The sequence below is a fragment of the Struthio camelus genome, chromosome Z (assembly GCF_040807025.1).
Source record: "Struthio camelus isolate bStrCam1 chromosome Z, bStrCam1.hap1, whole genome shotgun sequence".
Taxonomy (NCBI): Eukaryota; Metazoa; Chordata; class Aves; order Struthioniformes; family Struthionidae; genus Struthio; species Struthio camelus.
Window position 1 is genome coordinate 15,822,076 of NC_090982.1, and position 13,645 is coordinate 15,835,720.

At 43.6% G+C, this 13,645-nt stretch overlaps 1 protein-coding gene across 4 annotated transcripts in view; it reads right to left on the reverse strand.

Moving 5' to 3' along the window:
* PLPPR1 (phospholipid phosphatase related 1) overlaps window positions 1–13,645 on the reverse strand; it is a 136,453-nt gene that overhangs the window by 3,922 nt on the left and 118,886 nt on the right. For all 4 annotated transcript variants that reach the window (XM_068928372.1, XM_068928373.1, XM_009683213.2 and 1 more), the window contains 2 exons: window positions 10,759–11,009; window positions 2,030–2,206 (listed from right to left, as the gene is read on the reverse strand). In XM_068928372.1, coding sequence (XP_068784473.1) covers window positions 2,030–2,206; window positions 10,759–11,009 — 428 coding nt within the window. The remainder of the gene's footprint in view (window positions 1–2,029; window positions 2,207–10,758; window positions 11,010–13,645) is intronic.

The window sequence follows — 13,645 nt, forward strand, 5'->3', positions numbered from 1 at the left end:
GGTTTTGGTTCAGGGCACCATCTGTCCTAGCCCTTGGCTATAAGGCATTTACTGACATAGCTGGGAGTGGTGGACTATCTTGGTAAACAGGTTCATCCAGCCTGTAACGTGAGGTGATCAACCATTCTCAGAGGTAGGTCTTTTACAAGTGGTGGAGCCTGCCACAGAGTCTGCTTCATCCTCACAGAACCATGGACTACCCGACTCATGCATTTTTTTTCATCCAGATGTTCCTTCAAGACCCTGACTGTCATTTCCAAACCATGAAAACGGCACATTCGATGGCCCAATCTACCTTATATCTCGATGACTCCAAGCTCAGCCAGCAACATCTCACATACTTCTAGTATGACCTCTGTGGTGTTTATCATACCACTCTTCCCTAGGGCATGACTCAACTCACTGCACACATTTGGTACCATCTGTGTATATGCACATGGTGATGATAATAAGGCTGAACCCTGCACATTGCTGCTTGGGGCTCAGGAACAGAAGAGGAAAAAAGATGTATGGAAGCTGACACAGCTACTGCCAGAGCAATTTCTGCAGCCTTCTCCTTGCTGGCTCTTTCTCTGTGCTGCTCTTCAGAGCCGAGAAAGGAGCACGCTGCAGCTTGGCTGAGTTTGGCTGGCAGCAGGCAGCTCCCAGCACCATGCTCCTGGGGGACCTCTTCCCCTCTTCCGTTCTGTGCAATCAACTTTGCGCTGCTTAAACGGTGGCAGAAGAGCTGCAGGGCCAAAATGGGTTTATTAGCAGGCTGTCACTACTGGAAACAGGTGGTGGGACCATCTGAATTGTCCTGACCAGATGTATGGGGTGACTGCCTGTTAATAGTATATGGGCTAGATTTCAACTGCCTGTTCCAGTAGGAATTAGGCAAACAGTAACAGGCTTACATTAAAGCCAGGGAGATCCACATTAGAAGTCGAGGACATCTTTTGATTGAAAGGAAGCACTGGAACAGACAATTTGTGGAAGGCTTGCTTTTTTTTTATTAAGTACAGAATAGAAAAAAATCAGTGACAGGACAATCTGCATGTAAGAAACCTTTGAAAATTGATCCCTTATGAGTGCCGAGGATCTGGATAGACTGAGTGACCTCCTGAGGTTCCTCTTAGCCCTATTTCCACTATTTGCTAAGGATGTACTGTTGGAATTGCACTGTTTTGAACCTTTCCAGAGGTAAGGAAGCTGTGTACATGGACAAAGAAAGTGTTCATTGCTACACAGTGGATGGTTTATTTTGACTAAACAGAGCCAGGCACATTTCTCAGTAATAGTGAGCTGGCCAGGAATTGCCTTGATTTGCTCTGCTGCAGCCAGACGTCCCTCACCATAGCAAAACACATAATCCACCCAGCTAAGAGGGAAGCAAGTAACATTCAAACTCAGGAGACAGATGCTGCTCTTAGAGTCTGCTGGAAGGCCTTGGATGGCATTTTCTAAATACTTTTGATTGTCCTGTGGGGGTGGGGAACGATTTAGGCTCACCTCCAGATGTTACCAAGGGAGGTGGTTTTGTCTTCCAGGAATTTAACCTGACCTTCCTTTCTGCTGCATTTCCTTTGTGTCCACGCAATCAAAACGGAGAACCAGGACCACTGCTTAGAGTTTCTGACAACATCCTGTATCCTACATTTTTGCCAGATAGCATGCAGCCAGTGGGGTTTTGCAATACAGGAATGCCAGAGAGTAGGTCTCAAGCACACTCCCTGCTGCGTTATTTCAAATCTACTTCATCTTCAGAGCATTTTTCCAGGACAGGCAAGTAAGAGCACTGTATGATAATTAAAATAATCTTGAAATACATATGGATACACGAATGTGACCATATTAGCCTTATGAACTAAAATCAGTCTGATTTCATATTAGGATTTTCTCTGATGATACACCCAATTGGATGGGGCTAGAATTAGTTCTTAGGGAATGGATAACGAGCTGTGATAGGCAGAAGGAGAACAGCAAAAGAATTTTTCTTTGATCTGCGCTGTTTTTTAAACAAAGAATGAGGAAGAAGTGATGGGCTTACCAGAAACAAAGCTACTGCACTCCCCAAGATGAAGCCTGCGATCACATCCGAACAGTGGTTTCGATACTCGGAAACTCGATTCAGCCCAGTGAGGAATGCAGCACACAGGGTACCCAGACACAACACAGGTTTGGCTAGCCTGCTACTCTTTGTTTTTATTGTGCTTGTGATGTACATCTGAAATACAGAGCAAGCCGGAAATAAAAAGAGGTTCTGCCAGAAATCAATCTTAATTCCATCCAGATGCACGCTAAGTCAGCAAGGATGCAACAAAATCCACGGTGCACAGAAAAGCATCGAAAAATGAAAGAAGAAGTTTAAGTTAACTCAGAGAATATTTTTAAGAGAATAAAGCAAATACCGGAAAATGATGTTACAAGATGTCCAACGTCCCATCAACTGCTTGTACACAGTGGAGTTTCTGATTTGGTATGTATAGGCTCAGTTCCACTCACTTCCTAAATTGTACAAATGCTTGCTCATGTGCCAGAAAATATATACACTGAAAGTATGTGACTGAGTGATTCAAGAACAGAAGTTTATATTCCTGCAAGAACTGGAATGTATACATGATAGAGTACCTTGCATCCATATGAATTACTTGTTCCAGTTCCTACGCAGAGTAAAGTTTTAAAAATAGATTCCTGACATTAAGAGAAACCACTACAGATATTTTCTGTGCAAGGTGAAAGGAAAGACAGAATATAAGAAAAAATTACTTTAAATAAATTTGATCCTGAAAATGTAATTACAAAGCAGGAAGTCTCATTGTGTTCAGAAAACCTGTTTAATATACTCTATATGTTTTTGCCAGTTCATTTTTTATTTTCAATGCATTTTGACAATTTGACAAAGAGAGTAAAACATGTGGGGCACAATCAGCAGCCACTCACTAATTCCAGAGTGACAAAATGACAAATATAAAGCATACAAAGTCTGATGGCAAAGCAATACAACGAAATCTTTTTAAGCAAGGAAGCATTGCCTGCAGTAACTCCAAAGCTTTGGTAAGCAAAACAAACGTATCAAATGATACAGCGTTTTTTGCCAAAAATGTCTGCAACTTGCAGAGATGACATACTGCTTTCCCTACATGAAACAGAATCAGAAGGACACTTTTGGAAAATTCACTGAATATATACCAATTAGCTGATAAATGAGCCTGACCTACATAGTGTAGATCTGATCCAGTGAAAGAGCCCACACTTGTTCTGCTGGAGAATGAAAGGATTTCAAGCCATGGAAGCAGCTCTTTCTTTTTTTAAACAGAAAAGATGCTGTTTTATTCATAAAGAGAAAAATGTGTTGCAGTTGGTATAAAAAAGGAAAATCACCAAAGCTGGAAATATTTCCATTCTTTGCCCTTTTTTCAGTCATCAAAAGTCAAAATATGGTTCTCATAGTCTTCTGCACAAAAGGCTTCCCCTAGACACTCCTCCTTCCAATTCCATCTGTAATTACATCACTGTTGGGAACCCTGAAAGTGCCATCTGGAGGTCATAAATCTCATCACCCCATGGAAAGACCTGATTTCTGGGAAAGGGCAGTGTATTGTCATGGGAGGCTCTGAATTTGGAGAGGGAGTCTGCACGGTGTTGGAGACTTGAGAGTCACTTTCCTTCATTGCCAGCGTAACATCTAAGGACACGGTGCTGGCTCATGCTGCCAATCTTAGCCAAGACCATAATGTTTTGGCTGGGGTGAGGTCATCTCTAGATTTTCTCAGGCCAAAGATGCTGCTGAGGGAAGTCTCCTACGGCCTAGCTGGGCACTTGCATTTGTGACCATCACGATCTGATGGCTTGCTGATGCTGGTGCTGTTGCTGATCCTTTAATGAGGGCAGAAAGGTGTGCTCCGCACCCCAAAGGCTAATTGGCAACCAGGGCAGATGAGCAGTTATTTTAGCATTTTATAATGCCTGTCTTGCTCTTCGTGAACCGTGTACACAGAGGTCACTGTGGACTGGATGAAAGACATTTTTTGGATCAAGGGAAAAATGATGTCCTTTGTCAAGGTTACCGTCCATTGATTTTCATGAATTCCTTTCTTCCACTGTATTGTACAGAGTAATTTGTTTTACTCCAGCTTTCTCACTGTCCGTATTCCTTTTCCCTTCTCCTTGGCTGGGCCAGCAAACCTCCCTACAGCTGACTTTCCCCTCACTGACTAGCATTAAAATTGTCAGTCTTAAAAACTATCACAATATGTAACTCTAGAAGAAGAAGGGAAAGGATGCAGCCGTAGCTTCCTGGACGCGAAAGGGACCAGCCAGAGACACTGACGGGGGAAGGCAGGTCTGACAGCCTCTTGACCTCTACCTAGGCAAAATTACACTTTCAATTGCCAGGTAATTGGAGAGTTAAGTTTATGACCTCTGAATTTGGCCCACGTGACTGAGAACATGAGCCTAATGAGGAAACACCTTCATCAGAATTACAGCATTTCTGTTCTGATCAGTTCACAAAATCACAGAATGGTTGAGGTTGGAAGGGACCTCTGGAGATCATCTAGTCCAACCCCCCTGCTCAAGTAGGATTAGCTAGACCACATTGCCCAGGATTGTGTCGAGACAGCTCTTGAATATCTCCAGCGAAGGAGACTCCACAACCTCTCTGGGCAACCTCTTCCAGTGCTCTGCCACCCTCACAGGAAAGAAGTTTTTCCTCATGCTCAGATGGAGCTTTCTGCGTTTCCATTTGTGCCCGTTGCCTCTCATCTTGCCCTGAGCACCACTGAGAAGAGTCTGGCCCCAGGCTCTTGACACTTTCCCACCAGATACTTATACATGTTGATAAAACCCTCCTCAGTCTTCTCTTCTCCAAGCTGAACAGCCCCAGCTCTCGCAGCCTTTCCTCATATGAGAGAGGCTCCAGTCCCCTCATCATCTCTGTAGCCCTTCACTGGACTTACTCCAGTAGTGCCATGTGTCTCTTGTGTTGGAGAGCCTAGAACTGGACACAATACTCCAGGTGAGGCCTCCCCAGGGCTGAGTAGAGGGGCAAGATCACCTCCCTCCACCTGCTGGCAACACCCTGCCTAATGCACCCCAGGATCCCATTGGCCTTCTTGGCCACAAGGGCACATTGCTGGCTCTTGGTCAACTTGTTGCCCACCAGGACTCCCAGGTCCTTCTCGGCAGAGCTGCTTTCCAGCAGGTCAACCCCCAACCTGTCCTCGTGCATGGGGTTCTTCCTCCCTAGGTGCAGGACCCTGCACGTGCCTTTGTTGAACTTCAGGAGGTTCCTCTCTGCCCCTCTCTCCAGCCTGCCCAGCTCCCTCTGAATGGCAGCACAGCCCTCCGGTGTGTCAGCCACTCCTCCCAGTTCAGTACCATCAGCAAACTTGCTGAGGGTGCACTCTGTCCCTTCCTCCAGGTCACTGATGAATACGCTGAACAAGACCGGAGCCAGGACTGACCTCTGGGGATCACTGCTAGCTACAGGCCTCCAGCTAGACTTTGCGCAACTGACCACAACCCTCTGAGCTCGGCCATCCAGCCAGTCAGTCAGTCCACCTCACTGTCCACTCATTTAGCTCACACTTCCTGAGTTTCCCTAGGAGGACGTGATGGCAGACAGTGTCGAAAGCCTTGCTGAAGTCCACATAGACAACATCCACTGCTCTCCCCTCATCTACCCAGCCAGTCATCCCATCAGAGAAGGCTCTCAGATCGGTCAAGCATGATTTCCCTTGGGTGAATCCGTGCTGACTACTCCTGATCACCTTCTTGTCCTCCAGGATGAGCTGTTCCATCACCTTTTGGATGGGACTGAGGTGAGGCCGACTGGCCTGTAGTTTCCTGGCTCCTCCTTCTTGCTCCTTTTTGAAGACTAGGGTGCCATTTGTTTTCTTCTAGTCTTCGGGCACCTCTCCTGATTGCCATGACCTCTCAAAGATGATGGAGAGTGGCCTAGCAGTTAATGAAGTTTTTCAGGATTACAGAACAAGTCGATTTGGAATGTTTTGTTACAGGGGCAGAGCACCCAAGCAGCCTCCACCTAACTAGCTCATTTTAAGATGTGAGTTATGCAAAAGGGACTCTGGGATGTGATCACCTGTGACAACAGGGAACCACGCACTGTAACCCAGGAGTGTCATCTGGAGAAAATAAATTGGCTATTAGAAAAAAGGTCTCTGTCTGGGGAAGCAAACTTTTCTACCCTCAGAAGTGCTGCTCAGCATACCATTTTAAAGCCAATTCTGTTTATGGATTGGGATATGATGGTGCGATAGCACTGTGAGTAGGACTAAGCTATTCCAGAGGATCCTGCTTGCCTTGTGCTGCCAACTTAATATCCAACAGCAGCACATGCCTTGAAATGATGGCAAGTGACTGAGCACTAGGCGGCAATCTTTCCTCACTCTTTGCTGGTAGGTTGAGCTGCACCTGAGTATCATGAAAAGTCACTTTAAGGTTTTTCTACGGAAACAATAGGAAATAATATTACAGAAGTGAAGTGCCACTTCATGAATAATTACCGCCCATCCTTTCACCATATGTATTTCCTCTAGGAGAAGCCAATTCAAACGAGCAATAAGGAGCCGGATTGTTTTCCTGTTCCCCACCAAAGCACTACTGCAGTTTACAGCATCCAAGGGAAAATCATCAGCTGTTTAAAGTAACAACACAGCCCTGCTGAGACAGCTTCAAATCCTAGCTACAGAGAACAACCCCTTCATGCTGGTTTTCTTAAAGGTATGAGATTAAATTGCATCTTTGGGCTGCCCACATGAGAGTGCTCTCCTTATTATAAATGGGATGTGCCTAATTTGTTTGAAATTTCATATATATTGGCAGGAAAATGTAAACTTGTAGTAAAGAGGACATTTTTAGCAATGAAGATAATTATCCATGAGAACAGATTGCCAGAGGAAGTGATGGATTCTCCATCACTAGGAAGTTTCAAAACAAGACAGACTGTTTTCCCAGAAGACATCCTCTAGTTCATGCATAAATTACAAGCTCCACTCCAGAAAAATCTGGGTGAGAATCTCTATTCTGGTCAGACCTGCCTATCGCTGCGTTTTGATCTTTATTGTCTTAGTCCCTAAAACCAAGGTGTTTTTGCAGATTCTCATGTCTTTGCCCCTTCACTTCAAAGCCTTGCTTAAGATCCCAAAATCTCAGTGAAAATCATCTATGTTTGACTACCTGCACTCTGGAGATATTTCTGAAAATCTCCCACAATATTATTTAAGGGGTAGATTTGTTTGCAAAAGTGTAACTGCCAGAAAGAGTTATTTGATGTGTGAAAGAGGGGGAAGAAGTGAATATAAAAATATTTGAAGAAAACAGAATAAATCATACATGAAAATAAATTAGCCATGATTTAATTATATAAGTATACTACTCAGTTTCTTTGTTGCATTAGTACACTCAAGCAGTGTATTTAGCAATGTGTTGTGTGTGATAGCACTCACCTGGTGTGTCATTTCTCTCTTGCCTTCTTCTGAGTGACAAAATCATACATAGTCTGGGAAACTTTTTAGTTTGTATGTTTTAAATGGGCATATATGTATTTACATATATTTACAGGGAATAAGCAAGGTAGAGTGGAAGAACTCTGTCTTATCCTTTGAGCACAAGGTAGGGAGGTTTGTTACAGTTCATTTTTCTTGGAGAGTTCACAGTTTCAGAGCAGCACCAGAAAACTGTGTGTCCTACAAGCTTTACAGACAGTCTTTTCACTTACTGTAGGGGTTTCAACAGTAACAGAGAAACAGAGCCTTTGACAATAATCTTTGTTGCAGAACACGATACAATCTCCTAGATACTCACTGCAGCAGCCCAAGTGCTGTGAACTTCATGGATTGTCTAGCGGATGTTAATGCAGAAATGTCAGTGGGGTCACAGTTACCTAGGTTGCAGAAGGGATTTGCTGCAGTGTTCTGGGCTAGTTAGAATTACCCAAATGTTAAAAGTTTAATGTCCATGTGTATTGTATCCCTCTAATCTCGTTAATAAGCAACCCAGGTGTAAATAATAGGAGCCAGGTCATGGTCCACTGTGATGTGGCAGAATCTTCTAGCCAGATGGATGTGACAGAAAGCATTACCTGTGGGTACTGCAAGGCAACAGCTTAGCTGAGGAAGCCTAAAAATATTACCAAACTGTTGACTAAAGTGACTATTTGTAGCTTTCAATCACAGACACCCTGTCGTGACGGTAAAAGAGTTCTTCTTGCTTTCATTCCACACAATTTTCTCTTCTAGGGGCGCGGTTTGTTTTAGCCAGAAATGTTAATAAGTTCAGGAATATTTCTATAGTATCATTTTCCCATGGAAAAAGTAATTAGAAGCAGGTGTTTCTAACTGCACAGAAGCCTATACTAGGCAAACACTAACTGGCCTCTCTTCCTGCCCTGGCTCTGGGGGATTAACAAAACTTCGTTAGCTATCACTCTAATTTTTGTTTAAGTATGGAAGCCAGGGTTGCTGCTTAGTTTTTCCTTCCCTTGCATTAGGCTTACAAGATTCACAGATCTTGGCATGAAGAGATCACAAAACTGATACTTTTGGTGCTCCACAGCTTCTTTGGCAAATGACAAAAAAACACCCTAGCTCCTTGAACATAAAATTCAGATAAAAAAACAAGACAAAACAAAACACACAGCTAAACACAATGAAAGCGCTGTCACTAGCTGAGCTAATGAACAAATCAGTACAGTATCCATTTGCAGAGGATACTCTATGGTCAATGATGGGAGAGGTCTCCCAAACCTCAACAGTGAGCTGAGGGATAAAAGACAGTATCTATACCGATGCCCCTCCCCTGCATCCTCATGTTATATCTTTTTTGTTTTTCTTGCTATGTGACTAAAATTCAGCCTTATGCAAAGCACAGTTACTACTAAACAAACACCCTGTATTTTATGCTCAGCAACCCACCCTATCATACATATTACAATCAATAAGTTATCCCCCGAAGACCTGTACACAGCAAAATTACTAAGCAAAGCTGGACCTGAGCAGACCAGCACTGGGTGTCTTGTATTATGCTCACGCTAATCCTGCTCGCAGATAGAGGAAAGACAAATGACAGCACCTTCCAAGCTAGAAGGTGGAACAGAAGTAGCTCGATGGTCTAGCCAAGTGGCCCGGACTGCGTAAAATCTGTAGGTTATAAAGTCCTGCCTTAGCCTTGGAAAATCAGGTGCACACCCTTACCATCTGCACATCTGCTGCAAAGGTTTGGGAGAAACTCTTGCCGTGTGGGAGAGGGGCTCGTCCCTCCTCATGTGCCATTCACTCCCCTCTAGTGCAGTGGAGCAAGTCACACAGGTACCCTCAAAAGACTTGGGCTCAGAAATGCTGAACGATGGGGAAACAGTTGCAGTAATAGTAATAGCAATAATTTCTAGTTCCTTTCAGTCCTAGAAATCGACCTGTTCAGAGAAGTCTTGTCTTCCCAGGAATCATGGGAAGTTGGTCTGGGGAAATCCATGAAAGGATGTTACTAATGCCATTGCTGCAAGGGTAGAGCAAAGCCAGGACCAAGCCTGACCTTGGAGCAGCTGTCTAAGAGTTATTCACGATGCAAACACCTGCTACAATGATGTTCAGTTTATTGGGAGCTGCTTTTCACTTATGGTTGTTTATTATTTGGAGATAATGCCCATAAAAGAGTATGAGCTTTCCAAACACTTCCCAAAAAACTCTGATCAAAAGAATTAACAGTTTACATCTCTGTCATAATTCACACGAAATTCAATGCAAATAGGCAGTAAATAGAAGAGCAGTGGGGTGGTATCACAATTTCATGGTAATAATAATGGACTTTCATTAATCTGTTATCAAGCTCAGCATAAATTATTCAGCAAATTAAAGACAGGGGTCTTTAATAAGTTTAAGGCTGCTCTCAAATCCTGATGACTTACAGCCGGACTTTGCCACTCTTTTGTGTCAGGCTATTGGGGGAAAAATCCCCAGACAGCTCGTAGTCAAATCAGAACTTCGATCTTAATGGCAACACCACCAAGGTGACCTGGGTCAGCATGCTCTTCTGAGCAAGCTTCTCACGTCAGTTTTCAAATCATTACATGAACTTTGGCCAGAGAACACAACAGGGCAGCCAATGTGTTTCAAGAGACTTTTAAAGAAAGATAATTTCTTTCCTGACAGAATTGCAGTATTGCCTTTCTCAAGAGGTCAACTGGGGATCCATTTCTCTATTATGTCATGGAAATTCTGGCAGTGACTTTTATTCAAACCTTCTTTGCATGGGGAATTCAGGTCCTAAATAAGAGAAGCAAAAGTCAGCCCAGTTCAGCCTTCTGTTGAAATGGCACAACTTACATTTTATGTGTTCAGCAGTCCCTAGCAAGTGAACAAAGCAGTCCCTAGCAAGTGAACAAGAGGAACAGTAAAAATCCAGGAGCCATATGAGCGTCAACTTAATTTTAATGCTGTGGAGACTGGGGAACGAAGGGGAAAAGGTTACATGCTTACTCCACGACCCCAGAGAAAATCAGCATAAAAAACAAGATCTCACGCCTCCACATCACGCAATGACCCAAAAGCAATGAGAACTGGATTTGCTTACACTAGTACTGATAAAACAGAGAGAGAGAAGGGGATTCCCCCCCCCCCCCCCCATGAATAAACAAGTGAAAAAGAAAACACACACAATCCTCTCTTTCTTCAAAATGCCACCGTGAGAAAATGAGCCCCACCTGGATGCAGAGACAGAAACCTCTCATACAAGCTAGCGACCATCACTGGCACTCACCGTGGCATATAAAGCTGAGTAGATGCTCAGAGCAGCATGTTTGGATGGAAAAGATCTCCTTGCCTTCTCAATCACCTCCATATCCCCAGTGCAGATGTTCCCATTGTTTATGAACTGGTGATGGGCCCGGCAGTCATTTCCTGTGTAGTTGGGCTTACATACAGTCAGAAAGTACGGAGCCAAGTTCCCAGTCACAACCTGACCAGCATTTACAAATATGTCAGTGGCAAAAAGCCCAAATGCAAAAACTCCTGTGAGGAAAGGTTAAAAATAATTATTATTCAAAGATATTTAAGATAATCTTGGTACCTGAAAGGAAGAGAAATAATAAGAGGCAAGGGACAAAACCTTGTAGTTATTACCCAGAAAAATCCCCTGCTGACTTAAGTCAGAGTACTGCATCAAAGGCCTAATACAGAAGAGTGCGTGCTTAACTCTAACAGGTGCTTAACTGCGCAGCTCCAGAAAGACTTAAAAATAGACCAAAAAATGTTAATTATGTGCCTAAGTACTTTGTGATTCAAGCTCTGAACAGAACTGAGAGACTTACTGATTTCACTGAAACCTCTGCAACTCCGTGCCTGCAAAGTTTCCACTACGCCAAAGGCTCAGAGCCCGCAGTTAAGCTTCCTGTACATGAGTTTTTAAGAATGTTTATGATTTTTTACCCGATCTAGGTCAAAAAATGGTCATACAACGGCTCTGAACTATAAACAAAGAGGCTGAAAGAGCCGTATAGTGCTGAGACACAATACTGCACTTAACATGATTATCTGGTGTCAAATATCTTTTCGATTCTGACCGTCTGCTGTTCTGATGTTGAAAAATTAAGATCCTCATCTAGCAATATTTGCCAGGTTCTTTGGGCCATTATCCTAAGGCTTTGACTGAGAAAACATTTCCCACACAGCTGCAGTTCGGCTCATATCAGTGGGCGCACGCACCCTCAGAGGCTACAGGAGGACGCATGCACTTGAACCCAGGAGCATTTCCAGGGTTGTGGAACGTCCCTTGCTCAAGCCTGCAGTTGCCACATTCTCCACTGACTCCCACATGAGCGTTACCAATACCCGCTAAAGGTACTACGAACATAAATGGAGATTTTTAGTTACATACACTGGCTATACACTGAAGGAACAGAACAGCAGGTATGCAGCAAAGCCAAGCCCAAATGTTTCAAAAGAGTAGATCAGCTCCCCTCTCCTCCTACCCAATCTCTTAAAGTAACACTAACATTTAGAATATATAATTATTTTACTTTTGGTCTGCACCTGTTGAGCATCATATATTTTTGCCTTTCCCTCCCTGTAGCTCTTTAGGTTAAAGTCTTTTAAATTATAAATTAGCTGAGACTTTTACGTATTTAAATAAAACCAAGAGCTGGAGCTCCAGGGAAAGTAACTAATCTTAGGAGGGCTGTGGCAAAATCCTGAGCGCTGGCAACACCACATTTATAATAATTTCACTGCTTACCTGAGTTAAAAAGAAAAAAAAAAGACTGCTATGGTCTGAGAAACAAAAATATCAGGGACCAAAGCTCCAGGCCACAAGGTAGAACTGCCCCCTAGAAAAAGGCAAAGCACATCCACACTGCTGTCTCAGTGACCTGCTCTGTGACCGCAGTAATAAAAAGCCAGCTCCAGCCCAGGCAGGAGGCCGGAGAGCGTGCCTCCGCTGGGCAGCACCCCGGCTCCCCTGGGAAGCACCGTGTCTTTCTCCTGGTGGGGAGGGCAGAGGTGACGGTGCTCTGCCACCTTGCTGCCTTGTCTTTTCCAACCACAAGGAGTGAATTGGGCTCACGAATACCCTCCTCCAGTTCTAGCCTGCAGGACTGGCCTCTATCGTTTTACTGGCACAACAGCTTTCCTCCTTTCTGTTGTGCTATCTATCTCTGTTTAAAAGGGAACTGGGGAGAACAGTGACCCTGCTCCTTTATTTCCTTTATTCCTCAGTTAATGCTTTAAATCTATGGCTTTCCAGAGCCTCAAGCATTCTTGATTGCTCAAGATGCTAGTGGATGCATAAGTAAGTTCAAAAGAAGGATGAAAAAGGCAGTAGGTATCTTTTTGGCTAGGCAAAGCAGTAACTTATGCCAGAGATGAATGTTACTTTATATACTCCCTTTTGGGCTGATTCTTAAAAAAACATTGTCAAAGCTTGCTTTAGATAGCATCTTCTTGAAGTGCTGTGCAAATGACAGGAGATACAGTGATGACTATTATCCAGCTCTTTACAATACTTTAGGGAAATCTAAGAACGAAATACTGAGGTATGTCCCATGGCCTTTAATGTATAAGCCAGTACAAGTCAAGAACTACAGTGTTTCAGAAAAATCTCATGGACTTAATAATTAAGTTAGTTCAACCTCCAGGCATTGCATGGGTGCAAACACCTCTTGCTGCTCTTCCAAACTGTGCCTTATGAAAATCCTGGCTGCATGCAGCAACAAATTAATCTAGTAGGAATTTAACACTTGCAGATGGTCCTGATTACATATCAGATACTCTCAAAAGACTTTCAGATAGAGTCGTCTGTAATTGATTAAAAAGGCTGTAACACCAGTGAGCCTGGCCAGCGGTGGTGAGTCCCCTGATGGTTTTTATACCTCAGGAATGCATCTGCTCAACGGATTTGCTCAGTGCCTACAGCAGCTATGCTAACTGACTAGAGCATGCGAATGCAGTGACATGGCTGTCAGGATTTTAAAGGAAGGCAAATCGTAGCCAAAAGGCTTCATATATTATCCATATAGGGTAAATAGCCCTAGTTCTTCAGGGTCATACAGATGAAGTTCTCGACATAACGTCTCAGAGAGAGAGTGGGAGCATGTGCACCTCTTGCAGTCTTTGATGCTCAGGTTTAACAGGAGGTGATTTCATCCTGCTAA